General features: G+C 40.7%; 1 protein-coding gene across 1 annotated transcript in view; it reads left to right on the forward strand.

Annotated features, from left to right (window-relative positions):
* LOC111873457 overlaps positions 1-27,253 on the forward strand; it is a 70,265-nt gene that overhangs the window by 13,127 nt on the left and 29,885 nt on the right. Inside the window, exon 2 of the mRNA XM_023868196.2 lies at positions 23,052-23,138. Coding sequence (XP_023723964.1) covers positions 23,073-23,138 — 66 coding nt within the window. The 5' untranslated portion in view covers positions 23,052-23,072. The remainder of the gene's footprint in view (positions 1-23,051; positions 23,139-27,253) is intronic.

Below are 27,253 nucleotides of genomic sequence, written 5' to 3' on the forward strand. Positions count from 1 at the left end.
GTCTGAGATTACGTTTAATGGCGGGTCTTATTGTTGGCATTGTGAAGTTTCTGGTAAAATTTCCAGGTGGTTGATTATTTCTCCCAAGAATCATGTCACTGCTTCAGAACATGTTTCTATACCTTGTTTCCCAAACATTATGTTTTAATGCCAATTGCACATAGAAATCATAAATCAAACAGACAGAATGTATTTTGTAGTAGAACGTGATATGTATGAACACTTTAACTGAACAAGGACTTAAAGCTATATCCAGTAGAGTATATTATCACGTGTACGGGGGGTACTCGTCATTAATAATTGTGGATTCTAAATTTGATAATTGGGTTTATTTGACGTCACTACCACAATTACACTCGGTTATAACAGTTCACACACTTTTGTATTCTCTCGTATTCTGGTTCTTCTTCCGACTTCCGACTTCACTTCTGAACTGACGGCCTCTCAGCTACTCTCCTCTTATTCCTGCTAGGCGGCTGGGAGAGGAGTCATCTCCTTGAAGAATTCTTTTTGTCATAACCATGGTAACAGTCTGCTTAGGATGTCGTTACCATGGATATGTCTCCAACAGCTCCATCAAAACCCAGAGTAACGGTGTATTTCGCGTTACTACGGGAACGCGCCCCCTGAAGCCCCGCCCAACAGATGCGCAGATTGCGGCTTTTAGGCCACACGTCACAATATTTATTTTCCAAGCATATTGTCTAGCTAGCTGCTTATGCATTTGGAAAGGTGTATAATTGTAATGTAGGTATCATTACAAAATGTCAGGAATTATATATCCTTGTAGCTTGTTAAATATTCGCCACATAAATAGTGCGGCCCATGAAACTTGAGTTTAATTATATACAGAATTTATCTCTTGTAACAATGTTTTCAACATCTTGTAGTATGTAGCTTATTCCAGACCGATACAGTGAAAACAAAATTCTTGCAATAGAATTTGCAGAAAGAATAGTGCGAAATTACATCGAAACCCATTCAATAGTTTCGCAGATTGCGGGTGGACGGATGGCCGGGTTATCTTTCTGTGCGTGTGTAATGTAGTTTTTGGGCTTTATGTTCAGAGCCGAAAAAGAACGTTTTCAGTCTTGTCGTACGGATCGTGCGTGCTCTAACGACGCCATGTCATGGTGTATTTCAAGGTGCTCTCGCAACTTTGGCTGTGAAGTTCTAAGGAAATCCAAAAAAATTCTTAGTCAGGATAGTCGGTGTCCTGACCGAGATTCGAATCAGGCACATCATGAATAGAAATTAGAAGTGTTATCGCTTTTGCCAGCTTGATCTGTAAAATTCGCGTCACCGGAACTCAAAATATTTGGAAGTTTGTTCGATGTCTGTGTTGCATATTCAACACCAGATTGTGCGTAGGCACTGGTATGAAATTCGCGCAGTTTTTCGGATTACAATCCACACATTCTTCAAAGCATCCGTTCAGAGTAATTTCTTGTCGGTTTCAGCTGTTCTGACACGCTTCCTTCTATGGAAATCCCCAGAAATAACCGCAGAGATCTTATACTGAAAAATGGCTGTCTAGTGTGGAGATTTAAATGCATGTATGAAACAGAAACCTTTTGGCCATTTGATGTGGAATGCCAAACAACGCTTTGGTGCTGGTAGGTGTTAATTGCTCAGAAAAGGAATGACCAAAAATGTTGCTCCTTGTCCTAAGGCGTCTATCCACTCCTTGCCATTAATTTAAGAAGCTGAGAATTTGCCGAAACAACTCACGTGCCGGCTCAAGGCAGGGCACGAGTGACTACAGAAATATTGCGAAAGTGAACCGATTGGAAACCTGAAGAGAAGACTTGTTTCATAATCCGTCAAACCTTAAAAGTAAACCACTCGATTGTTTTCAAGTTAAATATTTTATTTCTGTCTTTCTATATTTCTTCCTTCCCTTCTTTTTGTGTATCCATCTTTTCTTCTCTGTCTTTCCGTTATTTAATTTTTTGTATACTTGCGGTGCCATGCTGTTTAAAATGTGGGGATCGCTTCTGTCCATCCGTCTGCATGTTTCATTTTTAAACCTACTTCACAGTTTCTCAAGAAATTTTTGCACTGGTGGTGGTGTTAATTGGATTTAGTGTCCCCTTGGAACTCATATTTAAAAAGAATTATAATTGTATCATGCACTCTAAATTTTACTACATTAAACATCAAGTCTTTTATGTCTTCACTAGACGTTGCCTGGCAATGGATCTCAACAATGGATATTCCTCAGCTTCCGTGCTTGCGTCGTTGCCGGCAGGCTACCTTCTCAAAACTGATTTCCAACTGCCCATTTACTGGCTACGAGTCACTTTGACTCGGTCTGTCTGTCGATCGGTCGGTTAAATTGCTCCTGATTCTAGCCAGCACAGCAATTCTTGGTTTCGGGTCGCGTCGAAATCCAAGACCAAGATTTCTCTTCTCTCCTAGTGGTCACTCCTCTTCTACAGAGGGGGGTGATTCGAGGGAGCACTCACGTACTAAGCGACCCTCTCTGGACACTCAGTCAGGCCCTCAATCCTTCTCGACTCTCAGTCCCTAACCTCAACTCACTCACTCTGACTCGTCTGGTGACCTCGTCGTGTAACTCAGCTAGGACCGTATAGAAGATGTCGTTTCCAACAGTTCATATATTGATGCATGTTGGTTTCTTGCTGCGGAAACGTGTTGTCCCAGCCGTTGCTTAGCAACAACCATCTCTTCTTGCTCCACTATTCCGATTTCAGCCCTCATACCTCAGTATCAATTTTTTTTAGCCGTTGTCTGTTGAGTTTGTTCTTTAACGACGCTGTCGGTATCGAGCCTCGATGAGAAGATCATTAATGAATATGGAGGCACGGGTAAAATGAGATTGGTTGTGCCATTTTGTCCACCACAAATTCCATATAATTTGATTTGAGATCGAACCCGGGCTGCTGCGGTGGAAGTCATCAACTAACTTCCTGAGCTATAGCATGGTCCTTGTTCCTTGTTAAGCACCTTTATATGTTGTTCTATTTCAAACGCACAAGGACTATCACTAGGTGAAATTTGCCAACGCATGTATTAAAAAAGTATGGGCAACAATGAGAAAAGCTGTTGCATTAAGGTGCTGGATTGTTATAAATTATAATAATAATAATAATGGGGCATGCGGTAGCGGAGTTGTTTGAGGCACTATGCTACAAGACGGAAGGTCACGGGTTCGAGTACCGATGAGGTGGATTTTTTTCAACTGACCTAATTCTTCCAGCCGCACTATGACCCTGGGATCGACTCAGCCTCTAACAGATATGAGTACTAGGAATCTTCGTGGGGTGGTAAAGGGCGGCTGGCGCGTAAGGCTGACAACCTTACCGCCATCTGTGAGCCGATTGTCTAGAAGATGTGGGAATTTCGACCTCTCACAACCCTATGGGCCTCCACGGTGTGTTACAGGGATAGCTTTAATAATAATAGTAATAATAAGAATATTAATAACAATAATAACCATTTTTATTGTTGCTAAAACAATGTGCGACTTTGATTCTTACTGCGGGGACTATGAAGTTCATTGTCTTCTGGGTTGTGCCTCTCATTAGACTGATAGATACAGACGTTTCGGAGAGACATGCAGTATACAAGACAGAGGTGGAAACTTCCAAAAGTTGTTGCGTATTCACCAGACTAAATGGCGTCACAACTCGCAAGGCAAGTCTCTCTAAATAGAAAATCTGTGTCCAAAGAAACATCAGTTGTTTCATTTTAACTTGTAGAGGATTAACTAGACTACAACTCAGTCTGGGAAACTGAAACTTCGTACGGGTAACGGCGTTGGAAATAAGTAACAGTCGGCAAGAAAAATCACTCTATTTACAGTTGTGGATGCACCACGAAAAGCTGTAAGGTCGAGTTCTGTTTGTCATTTAATTGGCTTGTCTGTATTGCCCCGTCTCTATTCACAGCTAGGTAACAGTTGGGAGTTACGAGTTGTTTACATTCTTGCTTCATGCCAGACGCGTACAGATACATGCTACCGACTTGCACAGACGCGTGAGGAATGTGACGTAGGCAGGTGGACGGTGCTTGTGGCAGATGAAACAGCAATATTTTATCGCTTCTTGTAAACTTGTTCAGCTGGTAGATACGTTCCTCGCTTTTACAAGACCGGAAGATCACCTTTGGTTACTCCTGAACCAAGTGAATCACTTCCTCATTTTCACACTTTTATTTTTCACTCAGTCATGGAACTGAGCCCTTCTTGAGAAGCTGCCAATTGTTCAGTTACTCAAGAACTTCCCAGAGTGTTATGGAACCCGAAAGTTCATTACCGTGTTCACAAGAGCCCTCCACTGGTCCCCATCCTGAGCAAGATCAATTCAATCCATACCATCCCATCCTATCTCTCTAAGATCCATTTTAATATTGTCCACCCACCTACGCCTTCGTCTTCCCAGTGGTATTCTTCCTTCCGGCTTTCCCACCAATATCCTATATGCATTCCTTCTCTCCCACGTTAGTTCTACATGCCTTGCCCACCTCATCCTTCTTGACTTTATTATTCTAATTATACTTGGAGAAGAGTACAAGTTACGAAGCTCCTCACTGTGCAGTTTTCTTCAACCTCCTGTCACTTCATCTCTCTTCGGTCCAAATATTCTCCTCCCTACCCTGTTCTCAAACACCCTAAGTCTGTGTTCCTCCCTTAAAGTCAGAGACCAAGTTACACACCCATACAGAACCACAGGCAAGATTATAGTTTCGTATCTTTTATTTCTCAAGATTAATTTTAATATTATTCTGCGAACTACACCTAGGCCAATCAAGTTTTCTTCCTTAATATTTTCCTACTTAAACTTTGTATGAATTTCTCATATACTTTTTTATTCTCCATGATTCAGTTACCCTCATAATACTCTGTGCACAGTAGAAAATAGGTACTCATTCTAACCTTCCCATGACCAACGTTCATCCCAGCATAGTTCATAAGTTCCGCTTCTGTCTTGAAGGAAAGCGCATCTCCATTTCAAGGTGCAGTCAGTTCATTTTTGTCAGGAAGCTTGAATCAAGGGAGGCCATAGTTAGAATTTCATGAACAACGTGGACATGCTGACGTTTAAGGCAGAAGTTCCATATAGACATCACTGTACCATCAGCCTGAAGTACAGTTTCTGTTTATTATCACGGAAATGGAAAAGAGAAATAAAAATATCTCATACCCATGATTATCCAATTTCACATAACTTGTAGGTCCCACTTTTAATTAGTACATATGAATTAATTTTATGGGGATCAGTTCCTTAGAAGCCAAATTCGATCAACTAATCAACAATTTACCTACATTTTATGATAACTGAAAGTTCATTACCGTGTAGAAAATTCCCTGTCCCGAGCCAGATGAATGCAAACCGTAACACTCCATCCTATTTCTCACATCCCTTCTACATCTAGGTCTTCCTCGTGGCATGTTTTCTTCTGGATTTCCCCTCTAAACACTCTGTGCATTCCTCTTTTATCTCATGCGAGCTATATGTGTTACCCATCTCATCTTCCTTGACGTGATCACTTACATCTACATATCTTGAAGGAAATACACAACATCTCCGTTAGAAATAGAAATAGGTTCGTTCTTGTTACGAAAATTGAATAAGTCGAAGCATACAGTGAGATACTTTAGACGAAACACTGAAACACTGGACTGCATAGTAGGTGGTCCTCTTACACACTACTGCTTGTTAGGAGTTCAGCACAGTTTCTGAATAGGCCTATGACTACGACTATTATTTCGAGGGCCAGATGAATTCAGGCAGTGCCATATTTTCCTAATTTAAAGTCCATTTTAATATCGGCATATCTGCGAAATAAATCAACAAATTCATCTATTCCGTTGAGCTTTTCCGAAAATTTTGTATCCATCTCATTTCCTTGGTTTTCAGTTTTCTAGACCGGAGCCGCTATTTCCTTTAAATAGCTCCTCAATTATCCTCACGAGGCTGAGTGGACCCCGTTCCAGACCCACTACTTCTCAGAAAATCTGGTAGTGCCGGGAATCGAACCCGAACCTCTGGATTTGTAGCCAGGAACACTGATCATTAGGCCACAGAGGCGGTCTTCGCCGACAAGCGGTCGCTCAGTCGGTATAGTTCACTTGCGGACTAAAACCACGGAGATTGTTTTGTTTTTGTTTTCACATTTCCTCTGTATATGTTGCAAACGCCTCCCACCTCATAATCCTTGAATTGATCCCAGTAATAATATTAGATGAAGAGCACAAATTGTGAAGTTCATAATTATGTAATTTTCTCCTTCGTCCTATTAAAGAGCTATGTGCTTTTCTTTAAATGAAATATAAACATCATTTGCGTTAAAATAGACAATACGTGTAGAAAATCGTGAAACAATTTTTTAAGTTTGATTAGTTATTTTAATCACGCGTGTAACAGCTGAGGATTCAGTTTCAAAACCCTGACTCAATGGCCGTTTGGTATTCAGCTGTAGTTTCCCTCTGTTTTCTCCTTGCAGATATGCATACATCTTCACGCTATCAGATTTCTCCCACTTCATGATTTTGCATAATCCGATACATTGAACAATAAAACAACTTCGACGAGAATCGTGAACCGAATTTACATTAATAGTTACGGTCGTATAGACATTATGAACATCATACTCATGAGAAATCTAAACACGTTTAAATTATACCTTTCCACATGTCTGTATATCTGTACTCTGGGTGCGTCCGCGGGCGATCTTCCATTTAAAGGTGATACCAAATTATTAACGTAATATATCCCTGGACATGTAAAACTGAAACTTATCTGCTACTGAGACTGGTCTCATGGATGATTTGATAATTGGTCCACATTCAACCGTACAGGAGTCTTCATGAGGTTCTGTATCACACTAGAGTTAACCACCAATTATCAGAACTAACTGATGACATAATTTTCAAATAACTAAGAATAAGTCAAGGCACTTCGTTTTGTATTCTTGAAGCTCGTCACAAATTAATTTACCACAGTTTACATACTAGATCTGCATAGGTAACTTATGTTTTGAGAAATAGTTCGTAATGTTTGGTTTTGTGAAAAATTTAACTTTTCCTCGCACCATTTCGAATTTTACTAGCGGCTCTAATATCTACCTAGGGCCGCGCCATAGCTCAAGCGGTTAGTCGTTGGCTTCCCACCGCGGCGGCCCGGGTTCGATCACAAGTGGCCGCAGTACAAGGGACTTAGTCCCACCCCACTAGCAATAAAAATCTATCTCTCTATCTATCTATGGCTTTACAGAAAAAGATAAACTCAGAATTATCGCATATAGACATCCATGCCTCGAGTGAGATTCGAACCCACGACCCCAGTGTTCGAACTGCCGAAGACGGTTCATGCCTTAGACCGTGCGGCTACTGAGATCGGCTGGCTCTAATATCACTGCATTGAAAACTTTTCTGATATATATAGGCTACAGTCCGTTCTCGATATAATGATCCATCGTATCAGCGATCAGCAATGGTCGCCTCAATATAGAATTGGTCGATAATCACGTCAGCGCTCTCCGACTCTGACAGGCGTTGACCGACTTATGTTGACCACACGCGTTACAAATTCTATATTTCATTGGCGAGCCCTCTAATTCTGGACATATTTGTATGGATTTTGAACGCTACAATCTTGCGTCTACACTACATCGTATTTAACGTTTGGAGTTGAAAGAGTATTCTGACACAGCTCACTACATACTTTCGTCCGAATTTTGTCTTGCTGAGTTACACGCGTGAGGGGCCAGAGGCGGTTCCTCTATAGCAGGTTCTCTATGTGCCACGCTTTGGCTAACACGATCATTGTTTTCTTTTTTCGCTCTAAGCGTCCCAATTCTCTTCTTAATCACGCGGCTTTGCGGCAGCATTGATGTGGATACTTTCACATTGACATTTTTAGACCTTTCGAAGCATATACAAAATCATCAATCCCAGAATTGCTTACTTCTTTATTGGAAAACCCGCTGTGAATCGCCTCCCTTTAATCTGTAAGAAGATCACTCAATGTTCGAATAAGCGTTACAAATTGCACTCCAGACAATGCCCTCAGGCACTCCGAGTGTGGCATCTAAGTAATGATAACTCGGTTCGTCTGCGTGTGAGGTAGCAAATACCCACGTCGAGCGGAGGAATTCTAAAATCTTTATTTCAATTCCGATCAAGCTTGCAGTTTTCAGAATATTTAGTAGCATATCCAGCGGGGCGACGCTCGCGGACACATCACATGATTGGCAACGAGCCCGGCCTTCATGCGTCTGTCGGCCAATCTACTTCTAGAAGGACAGCTCCGACGTCACTGTCTTCCATTGCTGTTTCGAGGTGGGGAATGCTGGGATCATTAAATCGCGACCGGACTGTAGTCTTTTCGATAATGTCGTACAATTTCCATTCTTCTCGACAAGAGTTCTGAGAATTCCAGGCCAATATTATCGCTTCATTAACGCTATCACAGTTCATGTTATGTGTTATACTGGGGACAAAGCCTTCGTTACGACAGAGCCAGCGTCGAAAGGTTGGGATGAGAAGGTGCAATGTCCATAAGCAACTTTACTTTCTGGAGCAACACTTCCTTTTTCACGAAATATTGATCTTCTGAAATAAATTCTTTGTGGAACCAATTTTCAAAGTATCTTTGCCCATCCGTGCTTCTTTGTTTACTTCAACGCTTTTCAAACATTAGAGCTGTTTTAAGAATTACTGCAACTACCATGGAGCAGGGATAATGCAGTCGGTATAGCGACTGGCTACAGGCTGGATGACCGAGAGTTCGAGTCCCGGTAGGGTCAAGAATTTCCACTTTTCCATATCATTCAGACCGGCTCTGAGGTTCACCCAACCTCCTATACAATGGGTACCGGGGGCTCTTTCCCGGAGGTAAAGAGGTCGGGGAGTGAAGCTCACCACTCACCTCCAACTAGTGCCGAGGTCAAGAAAATGTAGATCTACACATCCACTCCCACATACGTCTTCAAGGCATAGTGCTTAATTAGTTAAGCACAGGGATAATTTTACCTTTTAACTATACCTGCATCTACCATTTCGAGGGTTCTGTGTTTATTTGTGCAAGACACGAGTATAAAATATTCTTTAGCTCGCTTATGGCCAGGCATATACTTTTCTTTTAAAAAGCAAGGGCTTTTACGAGTACATAAATGTCTTCCCAGTATAATCCAGACTTATTACCGCTGTAAATTTGATATTTCATGTTTTATTTTTAAGAAATTTCTAAAATTCTAAAAAATTATTTGGTGAGGCTTCGTTGGCACTAACGTGTTCTCTCGGCACAGCAATTTCAGGAATATTGTAGCGTTCCTTAACGCTGGTTAATCACCCAGATGAGGCCTTGAACTCACATCCACTCAGCTAAGTTTGGGAGCTGCACCATCTTCTGCAATTTCGCTTATTAGCTTCAGTCTATCTATCCTTTTCTCTCTCCAATCCACTCACTGTCTGTTCAAGAGGAGAAAAGGAGGAACGCCTAGTTCACCCGTGTCCACAACTGTAGTAATACGTATAAGATTTATCTAGAACAGATGAAATAATCACTCACGAAAGCGAGGGTAACTTGCAAACTGCGTAAATCATTGCTGAATAATCATGATTTGACTGTAATTGAGTAGCTGCAAGCCTCTGCAGTAGAAATATGGTTGCTACTGAAAATGGTTTTATGAACATGAGCTAAATGAGAAAGAGACATTCGTCTGGCAAGGGCGATACCCAGCTGGTCCAGCAAGGTAATTTGTCAGCCATGCTTCTTCTGAAAGTGTCAGGAATAGAGTTACTGCATGTTTGCGTGGATATTTTAATCCTTCTTTGCGTTTTCCTTGCTTGTTTTGTTGGGCTGCAGATTTTATTGCACGCCAGAATATGAAATGTGAAGCTGGTTTGTACCTCTCTCGTGCGTAATCCCTCTGTCCCCTCCTTATTTACTGCATATGCAAATAGCCTGCCGAGGTCAGGTACTCTGTCCCTTAACCTTCTGCATCACGGACTGTACTTCCAGTGCAAATCCCCTTTCGCGAGTGCCGCCGACCATATATGCACATGGTGGTTGCTTATTTGAAGCTGTCTACATGGTGACCAAAGACATTCTTGCGTTAGGACCAATACGGGTGTAATTTCTATCGGGGATGTTTTGTTAACACAGGCATACCCAACGCAACTGACAATTGGACCATTAGCACTTAATTGTAGATGGTTAATTCCCTATGGTATTTATTTACATGTAGAGTTAACGCAGCGTTGCGCGATGACGTTAAGAGTCGTCACCGTACATAGTGGTATAATGGTTGACATTTCTGCCCCGTAATGTATAGGTCCTTGGTTCAAATATATTTCCCACTATTCACCCTTTTTTATTGCTGGTGGGGTGGGACTAAGTCCCTTGTACTGCGGCCACTTCTGACCTATTGTACCAGCCCCAGATGATAGGTGAGGGTGATTGTGGAGCAGTTGGTACCGAAGTACTCGGAGAAAACCTTCCCCAGCGCCACTTTATCTACCATAAATCCCATTTGACCAAACCCGGGATAGAACCCAGGCCGCCGCGATGGGAAACCAGCGACTAATCCTTAAACGCACCCCAACAATACAAAACCTATGCACAAATATTATGTTTTTGGACATTATCCATGGTCTTGTCTATATCTAAAAGCCGTAATATTTATTTTTCAAAACACAACGTTTCGGAGACTGGATACGGTCTCCATCTTCAGGTAAAAGCTACGCGCTTGGGCCCAATCGATAGAGCTAGTCCGGAGATAGGGACTAGCCACAACCCGGTGTGTCTGCTATATGTTAGCCAGTGTCTGCAGTTGTGAATAGTAACCAGTGTTTGTTGCAGTGCCTTGGTACTCAGATCGTAATTTGCCATCTATCTATCTATCTATCTATCTATCTATCTATCTATCTATCTATCTATCTATCTATCTATCTATCTATCTATCTACCTACCTATCTATCTATCTATCTATAAAAATCTATCTATCTCTCTGTCTCCATTCAATTGTGCTTTAAACTTATTTTTGCATGACGTGGGACCTCTCTGGGAATTGTAGCCCCATCTCCGCCCTAGATGAAGTAGGAGGTCCCACGTTTCTAGTCGCTAAATTCAGGAGAGTTGACAAACTATAGATGCTATCTGAAGGGTGTGGCGCTGTAGAGAGTTAACTTATGGGGCAGTGGGTCCATAATTTTAATTACTGAGGTGTTGAAACTGTCTGAATTGTTAATGTTAAACTCTGTGAAGTGGAGTCTCATTTCATACTGATGAAGCAGGGTCGAATAATTCAATGTAGTAATTATAGCAAAGACGCATATAGCACGCAGGCAGTTGGGACATCCCACTACTTGCCTAGCCCTTGTTGAGCCGATGCTGGCTTCATGTTACTTTACCAGATCGGAGTAGCCATCTTACTCAGCATGAGTTTGTGCACATTCTTATACCCTGCAGATGGAGGTAGTGGGTTCCTTCTGTAAGACTACAAGGCGTCACATCCCGTAAGACTGTAGTGTTAACTTTCACCACTGTGGGAACCTAAAAATTTAGTGCCCATGATAATACTCATACAAAATGGTGACCTATGTTTATTTCTATGGGACATATTCAGTTGGCTGTCACTGTGCTGTCACACATATCCCAGACATTTCTCTAGGTGACATATTTTCTTTAAACACTCATTTTTCTAGAGAGGCTAGCAGAAATTGTTGGGAACAAATTATTCAGTTTACTAACACTTTATTTACAACGCCTTTCAAATTTCGCTATTGGTATAAAGCTATAAAATATAATCTAAAAGTTTCAGACTGCTTCATGTTTTTTTTATTAAATTTCAACACATACGTAGAAGCTGTTAAAATTGTGCTTATATTTACGGCCTCTTTTAATGCCAAATGCCACATGCATAACTGCAGGGTTCACTTTCTGCAGCAACGAAAACCAAAAGTAAATATGGAATTTGCACTACACCCACTTTATAACATTATATTTACGCAAGAAGTTCTGGGAAGGATTAAACGACTACTTTCCGCTGATACGACAGGGACAGCAAAAAAGAAAGTGTGGGTCATGTAGGCAACAAAGTGACCTCTCAAAACCCCTAACAAAAATTAAGGGGGATGCACAAGCAGATGCGCAAACACAAACGGATACACAGACAGACAGCAAGGAGATTTCACAAGTTTCCTTTTATTTCTCCAAAATAAGACATGTAGGATAAAAACTACTTCAAGGCGAGGTGTATTTTTCCCTCATATACGTAGTACATAGGAGAAAGTGTTGCTGTATGATAAGAAAATAGTTCTCGAGTTTTTCACGGATATAGAATTTTCCAGCACACCTGCGTAAGAAAACTGGTTTTGGTTACGCCCTCTGTGAGTTTATATATGTGTATATGTATTGCGACATGAGGCCTGACAGAATAAGATATCCAGAGAAACCGCCATTTCTATGCAACGACTGTGTAGCACGCAACAATACCAGAGCCATCGCCAAGCAACCTACGCATTCAACAATTGAGTAGCTGTTGGAAGCAGTGTTTTCTGTGCTGTCCGTGTCGAAGTTACATACGGAACCAATTTTGTGTGAGCTCGGCAGTTGGAAGCCAGTTAGTTCAGCTCGGAAGGCAGTCCAAATTGGCAGCTAAAGCTGGAATTTGGCAGATGGAAGGGAGTCCAGTCCAGTCCAGTCCAGAAGCTAGCAGCTGAAGGAAGCACCAGCTGACGCTAGCGGTCAGATTATGACGTTGACTTGTATGGTCGTCGCACTGTAAAGATATGAACCCAGAAACAGAGGAACATCCGCCGTTGGAAACCGCTACCAAACAACGTGACTGAAAACGTTACATTGTGTGTGAGAGTGATCTGTGAAGTTAAGTCATGACTTATATAAAGCGTCCAGTAAACCCAGTTCTCAATCCAAAACCCCTTCTATCATCACTCGAACGCGTGACAGCATGTATGTATGTATGTGTGGACAGATGGATGGATGCGTGCCTCGTTAGAGGCCGAACAGTTGCTCTTAGAAGAGCGTCCGACAGTTTTATCTTGAATTAAGTCATTTGGCGACAAACAAAACCGGTCTTCATATTCTGAATTGAGGGATACCGTTGTGTATAATTAATAAACTATTAAACATTTAGTTAATCTTTCAGTTTTTTATTGCTAGTAGGGTGGGACTAAGTCCTTTGTACTGCGGCCAATTCTGGCCTATTGTACCAGCCCCAAATTATAGGTAAGGGTGATTGTGGAGCAATTGGTGGAATGAAGATTGGCAAGGGATACCGAAGTACTAGGAGAAAACCTACCCTAGCGCCACTTTGTCCACCACAAATCCCACCTGACCAGACAGGGATCGAACCCGGGCCGCCGCGGTGGGAAGCCAGCGACTAACCGCTTGAGCTACTGGGCGGCCTTCATGAAATCTAAGTGGTAGTAGGAAGATTATATCAAAATAGTTCACAGTGCGCGAAGATATAAATTACATTCACTTGAGTCACTGTGTGGTCTAATGGCTGCTTTTGTGAGCACGGCAACGAATCTTCGGGTTTCGTAGGGGCTACGAACTGATAATTATTTAATCATCTGAGAAAGGAATAGACAGAGGAGAATACTTTATTTTTAATAAGTCTGTAGTTAAGAGTTACTATAACTTATTATTATTCTGCACTTAACGTTTGCTCACGATTTCAATTTCTAAGTTGTTGACCTTCGTGATGGAAACATTTCTAAGGCCATCTCGTAAGTCTTGATATCTGTCCTGATTTACCAACCAGAAGTGAAACACGGTTTTTATTATTCGTTTCCTAATCCTCCTCCTCCTCCTTCTTCTTCTTCTTCCCTTGACGGATTAGGCCCTCTGGACTGTTTCCATTCAGAACTAATCTGAAACTACTAATCTTACAGACAGCCGATCGAGAACGACGGACCATCCCCTCGCAAGGCTGCTACCTACACAGGATAACAAAGACAGAAAGAATGCAAACATGTCCTTACTTTGAGTGGGGTTTGAGCGGGTCAAGATATTTCACACCCTGGGCCGCAAGACCACTTCGATTCGCGGTTTTTTATTTATATATTCTTAGTTCATTTAATGTCGCCGTCAGTATCTCAGGCTATATCACTTCGAATGATTGTACTGTATTACGGTGAATTAGTTAGAATAGACGTGGGAGAAAACTGTAGTGACGTAATTTAAGGCATTATTCGGAAAGTTACGTGGAGAGACTTACGAGAACCACGAAATATTTCATTCACCTTAGTCGGTGTCCCGGACGGGATTACAAACGAACATCTCCCGAACAGAAGCCAGAATTTTTACCGCTTGATCCACCTTTCTCAGCAGCGAACAGTTTTGTCTATAATAATTTAAGTCCACCAGCACAAAGCGACTTGAAATTTGAACTGGAAATCATTAGAAATAAACATCGCCAAAAATACTTAACCTCAATACAAAAGTTCTCTACCGACGGTTGCATCTATAAAAGTAAATTGATGAAACAAACACTCACGCGTCGATAATGGTTATTAGAGGAAGGTTTATCAAGAAAAGTGGACAACAAAATGCCGATTCAAGCATACTTGCCACACTTGCCATCGTCGGCTCATATTCGTAAATACTTACAAATATAGATAATGACAGTGTCAGAAGAGCAGACATTAGCCATTTATGTGCAAGGATTTAATTATTTATGAGAAACAAATTCTGCAGATTCTCCTATTGCGCAAGATCATTCTAATAACAGCACAGCAAATAGTTTCTACGCTGGAGGCGTAAACCAGTTGAAGTCAGATAATAAGATGATATGATTTGGCAGCTAGCTCCTGCCATTGTCATATAGGCCTGTAAGTTATAATTTTTTGCAAAATTCTACAGTAAAATGTAACTAAGATGAACAGTAACGACATGAACTCTGCCCTATTCGCCCGGTCGTCTGGTATACGCGTATTCTCAGACTGCCTTGTATTTGCTGTGACATGAGCAGACCGACCTATGAATTGGCAACAACTTCAGCCTATACAAGATGTATTTTGAGTCATGGCATCTTCGACTATAGAGGCTTTATACGTCCTGCTCAGAAGCTCTGGATGAAGATTTATACCAATCAAGGATTCTCCAAAGAGAGTACAGTAAATTCTAAGACTTAATTTTATTTTTCATCAAGTCAAAATCAAAGTCACATTGCGACTGACGGCCAGTCAGTCAGTAAGTCTTGGTGTCGAGCCCCATCCGGAGCTCATGACCAGATATTTATTACTGTGGCAGTTACGGTCTTGTTTCTGTGGGGCACCATCTCTGACGAGAGGACGGGTCTGTCTCTTGTATATGCTGCTGGTCCTTGCCAGCGCAGTCTTTCTCGGGTCCGAGTCTATGGTACTCGTGACCACATTTTACTGTCTCAGATTTGAGACTTCCCTCTTCGTCGCCTCCTACGACTCGCAGGGTCACGGTGGAAGTATTTGACCTCGCCTCCACACGGGTGTATTTTTTCATCTTGTGCTGAAATATATTTTATATGTTTCTCTCTATGGTCAACATTCTTTTTCAACGATTTTCCCATCTCTCTATACATTTCCCACGTCCAGCTGTATGTAATACTTCATGTAGTAATAGGCCTGCTTATCTTTTTCAAATTTCTGCCCTCCCATCATAGCCTCAGTGGCCCCAGCAGAGAGAAATTGCTGGAAGTCAAATCTGAGTTTGCTGAAGTGCGTCATAATCTATTTCCTGAAGAATGTTATTTCAGGATACAGATATGTGCACCACTATCATATAAACTGTTACGTATCCAGTGTTGGTGTGACTATTAATATTTGGTTCTGGATTTGATAATTGGGTTTATTGGCTCTTCTTCATAATTACGGTCAATTGTAACAGCTGACACATAGAAGTCCTTCTGAACGACGTCTGTCTGGCGGATCTCCCTGAAGAATCTCTCACTACTGAACTCTCCTAGGCTGAACTAACTTCCATGCGGACGATATAGCAATCGCCATGTCTTACAGTTCCTGTGTTATTGTCTGTTTCACCCGTTACCAAGAAACGTGTATCAATCTCGGGGCAACGCTTTGATTTCTTCAAGCGTGTTCATTGCCGCGAAACTTGTGTGAATCTTGTTGCAACGCCTTCATTCATATAAACATATTCGTTGCTGCGAAACGCGCTCTTAGCTAAGCGTTGTCTAGCAACAGACCATTCCATGAGAATATATTTTTCCACAACAGTGCCCACCTCATTATTTATGGCTTACATTTTTCTTTCATTTCTCTCCTATCCTTCTTCACTGTATTTTTTGCTCTTTGAGAGTGATATACGAATGTATACCTCAATTACAAGCCGTAGGCCTTCATGAACAAATTTACGTTTCTAAATGAACTTAGCCGGTCACGGTAGCTGAGCGGTCTAAGGCATTCACTGCCTTCGCTTGCTTGGAAACCGGGATCATGGGTTCGAATCCCACTCAGGGCATGGATGTTAATTTGTGTGTGTGCGTTTTTCTGTGTTTGTGTACATGTAGAGGCCTTGCGACGAGCTGATCACCCGCCGAAGGAGTCCTACCGAATGTGTAAGCTCTAGAAAAACCGAGTGAACGGAGAAGTTCATGGTGGTAGGCCTAGGCCCACTGGGGCTTTAGTGCCAAGGAAAAAGAATGAAATTAACGTCTTCTTGTCTTCGTCGATGAAGCAAACTATTACCTTGAAATTCTTCAGAGGCTTTTAAATAGAACGAAAACGAAGAGCTGGCAGACTGAGAAGTGGCATGTTTCACTTCAGCTTTAACGTGACTCGAGGATACGCGAGAGACAACTTAAACCGGACGATAGGTGAAACATCTTAATGAATGCATTAGCGGTGTTTTAAAACAAAGCACGATTTAGTAATGTTTGTTTGATGATGCTGCCAGATAGAGACAGAATATGAAGTGTTAAGTAAGCGAATTGTATGGTGGCAGTGACCTTTATTACAAGATGCCGTTGTCTCATGTGCTCAAGGCCGGGTTCCCTCATTATTACAGTTGTGCCATAAGCATTTTGTACACAGCCTTGTTTACGCCGGAAACTATCTCAAATGAAGACCTCTGGACAGTCAAAAATCAACAGCCAATTGATGTTCAGATAAGGAAAAGAAAATGGAATTGGATCTTTTGTTTTAATACAATTATATGTACAACTCTGAACTGTACTTTAATTATGTAATTAGTCCATTTTAAGACTCTTATTTTTATGTAATTTTATATTTTATATTATTGTAAACTATTTGGAAAATCTGACATTACATCGTGTAATTAGCACGGAATTCAGTAGCTAAGAAGTTTTAAGTGTATTTACCTAATGATGGGTTCTTGAAAGACTAAACATGTAGTAAAGTACTACTTGATACTACAAACATATTATTAATTGTTGTGTTGTGACGACTTTCAATAAAAACGAATTGGATCGGTCATACTGTACTTTGAGGAAATCTACTGGAGCCGTTGAAAAGACTGCACTGAACTGGAACCCCCAGGGTGCTAGTAGATGTGGTCGTCCCAAGAAAACTTGGAGGAAGAAGCCAGAGAAGCAGGCAAAACGTGAAATGAAATAAAAAGACTGGCAGCCAAAAGGACCAGATGGAGAAGTTTCACGGATGTCCTATGCTCCATAAGGAGTTACAGGAATTCAATGAAATTAATAAATGTTCCCTTGCAGAATTTAGTGATGTAACGTTAAATTTATATAAAAGGTATTGTGGCATGCAGGCCCATTGCTGGACAACTACTATGAAACAAAGAACTAGGCAACAGCCCGTAAACAGAAGAATACTGTTTTATGTGTGGTCCGTGCCGAGATCTTATAAGCAGGGCAGTTAGTAGGGAGTGAGTTCAGTCAGTCAGTGAAGAGTAGTTAGTTGGTGAGTGAGTGAGTTAGTTAGCGAACAGCTGGGGTGCAGTCATTTGGAGCAGTTGCTATGAGAAGCTTGTAGCTGAGGCTGGGAATGCCTTCAAATTAGTTTTATTTTCACACAGATATATTGGGTTTTCGGACTTTATCCATCGTCCTGGCTTTTCTTAGTTATCTTAAAAAAACCAGGACGATGGATAAAGTCCGAAAACCCAATATCTCTGCCTTCAAATTAGTTTTATTTTGTGCTAAAATTTATTCTGGTATGAAGTTTTACTAAAATGTTCAGGTTCATTTTAGACACTGACTGACAATTATGAAATATCCAGGAGAAGGTTAATTTGATAATTCTCTACGTTCAAAAACCCGGACGAACAGGTTTGGCTCTGACTGTTGAAATGATTGAATGGAAAAGGCAGGACTCTTATAGCATGACCTTATTTAAAACAGGCTTTCCTTTTAAGACACTGGCCATTTTAATAGAGTCCTAGAAGTATAATGAGGTTTACTCCACCGATTTCAGTTGTGTTTGCAGAAAAATTAAAGAATACAGCTTATGCTATATTGCTAACGAGAAAAGTAAAAAAAATGAATAAAATGTCCTGATCGGAGTGTTCAAGCAAAGAGACCAAGGCACAGATGGAACGATAATATTGAAATGTAAGGTAGAAATCCAGGCATGAATGTATGGACTGAATTTAATTGGTACATAATATGGTCCAGTGGCAAGTGTTTGTGAACACGATAATTAATTTCCGGTCCGATAAAAGGAATGTTCTTGCCCTAAGAAATAACACCCAACTATTAAATGAAGACCATGTAGGATGGTTTGAGGCTTTCACGGCGGTGACTATGAAGAAAGCAGTCTTCTGGGATTTGGCACCGTGTATATGTGGTGTTAACCGACGTTTCGGAGGAACGTATCGCCTCCATCTTCAGGGTAGAAGAAAAAGTATAAGAAATCTGCAAGCGACAAGACAGTCTGCTTTTACCGTTCTCACGGTCTTGTCGCTTGCAGATTTCTTATACTTTTTCTTCTACCCTGAAGATGGAGGCGATACGTTCCTCCGAAACGTCGGTTAACACCACATATACACGGTGCCAAATCCCAGAAGACTGCTTTCTTCATGTAGGATGGAGTTTGTTATCTAACTACCTAACTGATAAGTTAGCTGCTTGATTTCTGAATTATCTTATTGTTAGTTATTTATGTTGTTATTTACTCAGCTATCTAATTACTTTGTAAGGTTTCAGGTTTTCACGGCGGTGACTATGAGAAATGCCGTCTTCTGGAATGTGGCGCAGTGTAGATATTGTGAACCGACGTTTCGGAGGAACATCGGTTCACACAAGTTCTACACGGCGCCACATTCCAGAAGACGGCATTCTTCATAATTACTTACTTGGTTGAAGGGGTTCATTTGATTGCTTAGTTGCCTCTTCAGTTAACTGTTTGTTAGTGACTTATTCGTTCAGTTAGGTAATTCGTTGTTTGTTTAGTTTCGTGTATGATTCGCTAGATAGTAAGTTACTTCATTTGTTAATTTATTATATAGTTGGATAAGAATTAAGTTACATACTAGTTGTTCTTTTTTTATTGCTAGTGGGGTTGGACTAAGTCCCTTGTACTGCGGCCACTTCTGGCCTATTGTACCAGCCCCAGATGATAGGTAAGGAGCAATTGGTGGAATGAAGAATGGCAGGAGAAACCGAAGTACTCGGAGAAAACCTGCCCCAGCGCCACTTTGTCCACCACAAATCCCACTTGATCGAACCGGGGCCGCCGCGGTGGGAAGCCAACGGCTAACCACTTGAGCTATGGCGCGGCCATATTAGTTGGTTACTTAGTTATTTAATTAATAATTTCGTTTGTGGATATATTAGTTTCTCACTCGGTTGGTTATATACTTCGTGGAATTTTGTAGCAGACTAAACAGATTTCGATACGGCCTTCGAGTCTGTGAGCAAGGGCCAGTATAAAAAACCTTCAGTCTTCTGTGACATCTCCCGCGAGCCATTCCAGTCGCCATGTTAATTAGCGTAGGTTGTACCAACTGTCGTTTTCTAAACATCGCTTAAGATAAAATAAACCAATTTTTTTACAAGATTTTTTGACTAGATAACTACTGTGCCATCAGATTATAATAATTAGTTGTGTGGTATAATACAAAATGTTGTGACATGACAGCTGAAGCCAGCTAGAGAGAACAGGAGCAGCTGAACATGGAATATTGGGAACCTCCGTTCTTGAGAGCTGTTGCCAGGCAACTACTACTGAAGACGCGACTGAGAAGATCTGTTACGTGCTATAGTGAGGGGCAAAATGTATGAATGAGCGATAGAACTATAATTCTTTGTAGTTATTTGTTTTAATATTTCAACGAAACCAATTACCTAACCAAACTACAGGAAACCACCCTATAACAGAACCTTATTGTGTCGGAAAATTTCTCTGGTATCGGGAAAGAGCCATGACTTTTTAAAATAAGTAAGGCATTACAATCGGATATATTTAATGAGAAAAGGCTATTACAGCATATAATTTGCTTGACAATTGTACAAATGCATCAGTGCAAAAACTTTGCACATATTTTTTTTCACGTAGATTGATTCTGATTATACTGCCTTGGAAATAAAACTGACCGTTGCTCGGTAGACTTTTGTTGGTTGCTGATTGTCCAAGCTAGGACATGTGCTCTTTGCGTCAATCACTTGAGTCTCTAGTGCGCGAACAATTATTTTCCTGAAGATGTCACCCGTTCAGCTTTATATAGGACTATATTATCATAAATTAGTGAAATTTACTCCAAATCATACGTGTCGTTTTCGGCAAAATCGCCATTTCTTGTTTTGGATTCACCTTGGATGGCCCCTAGTTTTGGAGCTAGAATGTTCATATTAGATGGACACTGACCTGTGGTTGATAAAATATAGAATATGAATAAAATTCATACAGTAGTACAGGCTGGTGCGAGACATATATGCATGTAGATAGACGGCATTCCAAAAACCAGTTTCTCGTGTTCAGGGATCCAGAAAACATGTAAATACTGTTATTTCACCACTGAAGTACTTTCTGATATATGTTTTCTTTTTCACGGATGCTGGAAGCGTGTAAACCCGTCAGAATTGTGAACAACTGCAAACAAACAAAACGTGTATTGGGGTAAAGAGCCCCATCTTTGAAGATTTCCATCTATTGGCATGTAACGCCGCGTAGTCCGTTGAGAATCGAACTACGTTCCGGAGGAGCAGGTGGCCTCCATTTTTAGGATAAAAAAATAAGGCAAGCGAGAAACCAGGGTGAATGAGGCAGCAAACAGTGCCTCATGCCTGTTCGGAAATCACAGGCAACTAGACAATTATGAAATTTTTGCGCTCTTTCGAAGACATAATTGCATGTTCCTTCCTTATTCGAAAAAACATTATCACAGACATGCGCACCTAGACGTGCTAGATGTGTGGCGTTTGTTTAACATTGCAATTATTTCCTAGCATTGTACCCTTGCTATAAAGTTACAGCTATCCCTGTAACAGGCCGTGGAGGCCCATAGGGTTTTGAGACGTTGAGGTTCCCGCATTTTCTAGACAATCACCTCACAGATCACTGTGAAGTTGTCTGCCGTATGCGCTGGCCACCCTTTACCCCCAGGAAGATTCCTGGTACTCATTTCTCTTACAGTCTGACTGGACCCCAGAGCCATAATGCGTCACGAAGGATTAGCTCAGTTGAAAAGCCCAGTGACATCGGAAGTCGAATCCGCTACCTTCCAGCTTGTAACATAGTGCCTCAGCTTACTACGCTACCGCGTGCCCATGTTCTTTCATATCAGAAATTTAACATAGAAAATTCCTTTGTCGTGTTCGGGTTAAAGTCTTTGCTACTCTCGGATTATTTGACTAGCAGATTGTTCATGGATCCATCCCATTTCAGTTAAATCGAAACCTTCCAGTCATCCAGTCATCCTCAATTTTCTCGCAGATATTTCGAGATATATTTCTCTTGCTCCAGGCGTGTGAGTTCCTCCACGTGTTGACTAAGAGAGCTGATTTCTCTCACCAGAAAGAGAGGCCACTGCCAAACATCCATCAAAATATCGCGTTCACGCTCTGCATAAAGGTTATTAGTGGAATTATATTCCTCCGTAACAAATGATCCGGGTTTCTTATTTATTTCTTTTTAATTTTGGATCTGACAGGACCAGGAGCGGCAACCTTGACATTTCAAAGCCATTCAGTTACAGCAGCAACTCGGCATGCCTACTCCGTTGCGAGAGGAAGCAACTCCTTAATCGTTAAAACTGGGTTTGTACTCCGTAGAACGTGAGACGCCTAAGGCAAGTGAAATAAAATGCCCATCCCGGCAAAAGCCGTACTTAAGCCGTTCAAAAGCTGACATGCAGATGGAGATTTGAAGTGCAGCTCAGGGCACGGATCTGGGCCCTTTTGTTTCTGTTGTCTTTGGTGTTCTGGCCGAACCTATCCTTTCAGAATAGGCTACAGAAAAATTAATAGAAAAAATGAAGACGCTTCTTTTATGCGTACATCAATGGGGAACGGTTGCTATTCTATTGTTATTTACAGTCTTAGTACGTTAGTTCTGCATTTTACAATCAGAGCTGGTATTATTGCTAATATCAGGCCGTGGAAGATATTTTCATGTGTATTAGTGACTGTAGACGGGGTTTGGATTGGTGAATAGGTTTAATCAACACTCACAAATCATACTTTTGAATTGGATTGTGCAGATTTGGAAGGGGTACCCTGGTAGAAGGGGCACGCGTTAGCGTAGTTGCTTGAGGTTCGATTCCCGGCGAGGTCATTGAATATTTTCAATTTACTTAAACCTTCCAGCCGCAAAATGACCCTGGGGTCGACACAGTCTCTAACAGAAATGAGTACCGGGGGGGGGGGGAAAGGGCGCAAAAAACTCACAACTTTACCTCCATCTGTGAGCCGATTGTCTAGAAGATATGGGAGCCTCGACGTCTCACACCACTAAAGGGCGCATAAATCTCACAACTTTACCTCCATCTGTGAGCCGATTGTCTAGAAGATATGGGAGCCTCGACGTCTCACACCACTATGGGCCTTCACGGCCTGTTACAGGAACAGTTTCACCTTTACCGTTTTCCTCGTAGAATTTACCTGTAATCATGCTGTAAGATGTGTTTCTATTGTTTCAGGAGAAGGCAGCGTGAGGAAATATGGCGACCCCCTCGGATTTGTTTCTTCAAAGGATGTTACTAGGCATTTGGCTACTTCTTGTCGAAGTGAGTATCAACTTTCACCATTGCCTTATTAGTTTATATTTAAATATACCATTATTTTGTTAATAAAGACGCATGGTAATAATTAATTCCAAAATAATATGAAAGCAGCAACAATTTAACGTAACAAAAATATCAGTATTAGTCGATAACGTAACAATTAAAAGTAAATAAAGCTATCCCTGTACCAGGCCGTGAAGGCCCATAGGGTTGTGAGACGTTGAGGGTCCTACACTATCTAGACAATCGGCTCAAAGATGGCGGTAAGTTTGTCAGTCTTACGCACCGGCCGCGCTTTACTCCCCAGGAAAATTATTTAATTACTTCCTGGTACTCATTTCTGTTAGAGGCTGAGTGCGGCCGGAAGGATTAGGTCAATTGAAGAAAAATCCAATGACATCATCGGGACTTGAACCCGCGACCTTCCGCCATGTAGCATAGCTCCTCAACCAACTACGCTACTGCGTGCCCCCAACGTAACAAGACCGGCTGGAAATATTACACTGTTATTGTCAGTCTCTTTTTTAATTGGTATTAATGTGTAAAAACACATTTTAAATTAAAATACTTTAACAAATTTTAACTCACGCCGTAACATCTGTTGAGAATTGCTAAGCTACATGAATTTCCTGTCTTTTCTTTAATTAACTTCTTTGCCTAAAGGAAGGCCAAAGAAATTAATATTCTCATGACATAGAGAGGAAAATTTACAATTTATCATTGTTATATATAAAATTGTAGTGTTAATACATCACTCATATATACCCCATCAATAAAAATTATTAATAAATTTAATTTAACTTAACGTGTTTCGTTTATATCTTAAACCTCTGCCGAATCCCGATAATTATAAAGCACTGAAATTGTATTTAAAGTTTTGCACCTGTGAACATGTCTCAGGAAGTAGGCAGAATATATTCTGTTAAACAAAGTTATTATAATTTATTTGACAGTTTTATTCCCCTGAAGGTATTTGGGATATAGATGAAACATTTTGATTAAAATAAAATTTCTCATGCCCGTAAATATATGTAAGATGTAGAGAAAACGAGTGAAGTTAAAGGAAATCTAGGCTAGTATAAAGTTATACTTAAATTTTCTTTGTCCCTGTATTATCTAAATATTGGTTAAAAAAGGTAAATTTCTCCATGTGCTTAACTAATTAAGCACTATTCAATTAAGGCGTATGGGGGAGTGGATGTATAGATTAATATTTTCTTGACCTTGGCACTAGTTGGAGGTGAGGGTAAGCTTCACGCCCCTGCTGCTTTACCCATGGGAAATATTCCCAGGTCCCCACTGGATAGGAGGTTGAGTGGACCCCAGAGCCAATCTGGACGACTTGGACAAGAGAAAATTCTTGCCCCCACCGGGACTCGAACTCCGATCCCTCTGTTTACCAGCCCATAGTCGCTATACCTACTACCCTATCCCGGCTCCTTAATATATAAAATTGACAATACATATTTCTTGAAATAGAATTATTATAATACATTTTACGATGTATATATCCTTGAAGGCAATGGTATATAAATTAAACATGTTGCGTTAAATAAAATTTATTATAGGCTACTTTTATATTCTTGAAATGTAATACTCATGAAAGCTGTAGAGAAAAATAAAATGTAGGAATAATGGTGCTTTGAAGGCTTAGACACACATATATATGTATATTGTCAATAAAATTAGTTAATTTAAATTAATAAGTGAGAGAGTAGATGCAGATACACGCTTCAGTAACGATTTACTGCTACAGTATTCCTGCGTGCATACTGACGTTTGTCTCCCGGATAGCGGTTAATGAAGTAGAGAAATGAGTCAAGAAGTCCTTGACATATAGAAGCTGGGCCACATGCATTAAATTAATTTTCTTTTTAAATTCGCTTAGTGGGGGGTGGAGTCCAGCTGGGTCCACTCGGCACGGCGGCCACTGATTGGCCTGTTGTACCTGCCCCAGGTGATTATGATCATGGTGAATTTGGTGGAATGAAGATTGGCAGGGGAAACCGAAGTACCCGTAGAAAACCCGCCCCAGCGCCACTTTGTCCGCCGAAAATCCCACCTGACCAGTCCCGTGATCGAAGCCGGGCAGCTGCGGTGGGAAGCCAGCGACTAACCGCATGAGCTATGGCGCGGCCTGAGCACATGCATGAAATGAAGCTGATGAATTAGAAAGAAATTCGCAGACGCCCTTTACAGAATGTGCAGCAATAACAGTGTAAACATTTCTTATTCTGCATGAGGGCCAATTGAGGAAACCATTTCCCCTGTCCTGTATTGGCATATAAATGTTTACGCAGCTAACGAAAATAAATAGCAATGGCAAAGAACAATGTTACGTCCATTGCTGACGCTCAGTGCGCAGAATGCGAGTACATATGAGAAGTTGTGTCTGTCCGTCCATGCACCCGCTACTTTCATGTCTGAAATGATTCAACAGATTTAGACTAAATTTTTGCGGGTCTACTTTGATCTTATCCGGAATGTCTGATTTTTATATCTTTAGTAAAATTCAACCCATTCTTTAGAAGAAACTGGAGTCTACATTTAGATAAAAAAAAAACTGATATAAATGTTTTTAAATTAAAGAAACTTCAAACTACAAATTTTATTTCAAGTATTTTTCTCTATACCGAATCAAGGGACTTTTTATCTTTTGCATAGCGAGAATACTTGAAAACATTAGCTGAATAACCAATATTGCTCAAAATTAAGACTAGTAGTACTGAAGTGAAGTGAAGGGAAGTGAAGTGTGAAGTGAAGGGAAGTAAACTGTGGTGAGGATGTGAAGGGTGCGTAAGTGTAGTGAAGTGGACTGAAGGAAGGTCATGGTGACATATGGATGCATCAGTTTATGACATTGCTTGCTTAATTACTGTTACTCTTTAGTGTATAATATACTTATTTTTTATTAATATTAATTTATTTAATTGTAGTTGTAATGGTATTTGCATTGTATTCATTGTGTGTAATGTGTCCTTTATTATTTGTGTAGTTTTGTATGTTGTGTTTTGTTTCAGCTTGATGTGTTATTTTGTGTGATGTGTGTTATTTGTGTGTTGTGTCTTATCGTAGTACCACTGCCACCGGGTAAAAACCCATTTGCAGTTCAAAAAAGTAAAAAGAAATGTACAGAATGTCATAGATCACATTGGAAAAATAATTCAATTTGATTTGGAGTACATATTTATGTTGCTATAATTAATCTAAAGTACGGACGAAATAGGAGAGGAGCTTGTCACTCTTTCTTTCTACCGCCTTCTGAATATCTGGGCGTTTCTACTTGGTAATATATTTAGTTTTTCTCTGGAGAAATTAGTTCGTTGAAGAGCCACAAATGCAGGCCATATACTGTCCTTGATGTGGTGGCCACGCCCGGCTTCCTAGTTTATCGTCGGATTTGAATATCTCCTGGTTCCAATCTCGTTGAATAAGGAACAATGACAACCTGAACTTCCAGTTCCCAATTCTTGACCAAGTCTACTGTACAGACTCGCGATTAAACAAGGTTTTCATTTTATGTTGTATGTTCCGATTACTTATTCGTTGGAAGTTTCGAAAAGGGCACAGTGCATCAAGTGAAATTGTCAATGCTCTATAAGAAAATAAGGTCGTAAGGTAGCTTAATTTTTCATTCCACTTCATTAGGATAATGGCAAAAAGAAATTAAAAACGTAATGTCACAAGTATCCATATATACAATAATAGCCAAAAGTCACTCCCTCCAAATATCCGTTCATCCATCTCCCCACCCCTCCCTATTTTTTTTAAAGGTGCATCCCAAAAAAGAAAAATGAAGACAGAATATGTTCTTCCACGGGAAAATTGCTGATCATCGTGTTACATGAAGGAATTTCAGTCGAAGTCAGTTTGTCTCCCCGTTTTGTCTTCTGTAAGCAGAGCTTTGTGACCGTGACAATAAGCAAGTAACCTAGATACACTCGTATGTTACAATAGCTATGGTAATGAAACTATTTGCGGTAGAACATGGCGGGATTTGTTTTAAGATAATTCGGTTTTTTGTTGGTGTATTCATAAATTGTGTATTATAATTTTATGCATATGAAGCTCCGAAGACGTTTGTGGGAATAAAGTTTTCCTTTTAAGGCCTGCCTACA

The sequence above is a fragment of the Cryptotermes secundus genome, unplaced genomic scaffold, assembly GCF_002891405.2.
Source record: "Cryptotermes secundus unplaced genomic scaffold, Csec_1.0 scaffold333, whole genome shotgun sequence".
NCBI lineage: Eukaryota > Metazoa > Arthropoda > Insecta > Blattodea > Kalotermitidae > Cryptotermes > Cryptotermes secundus.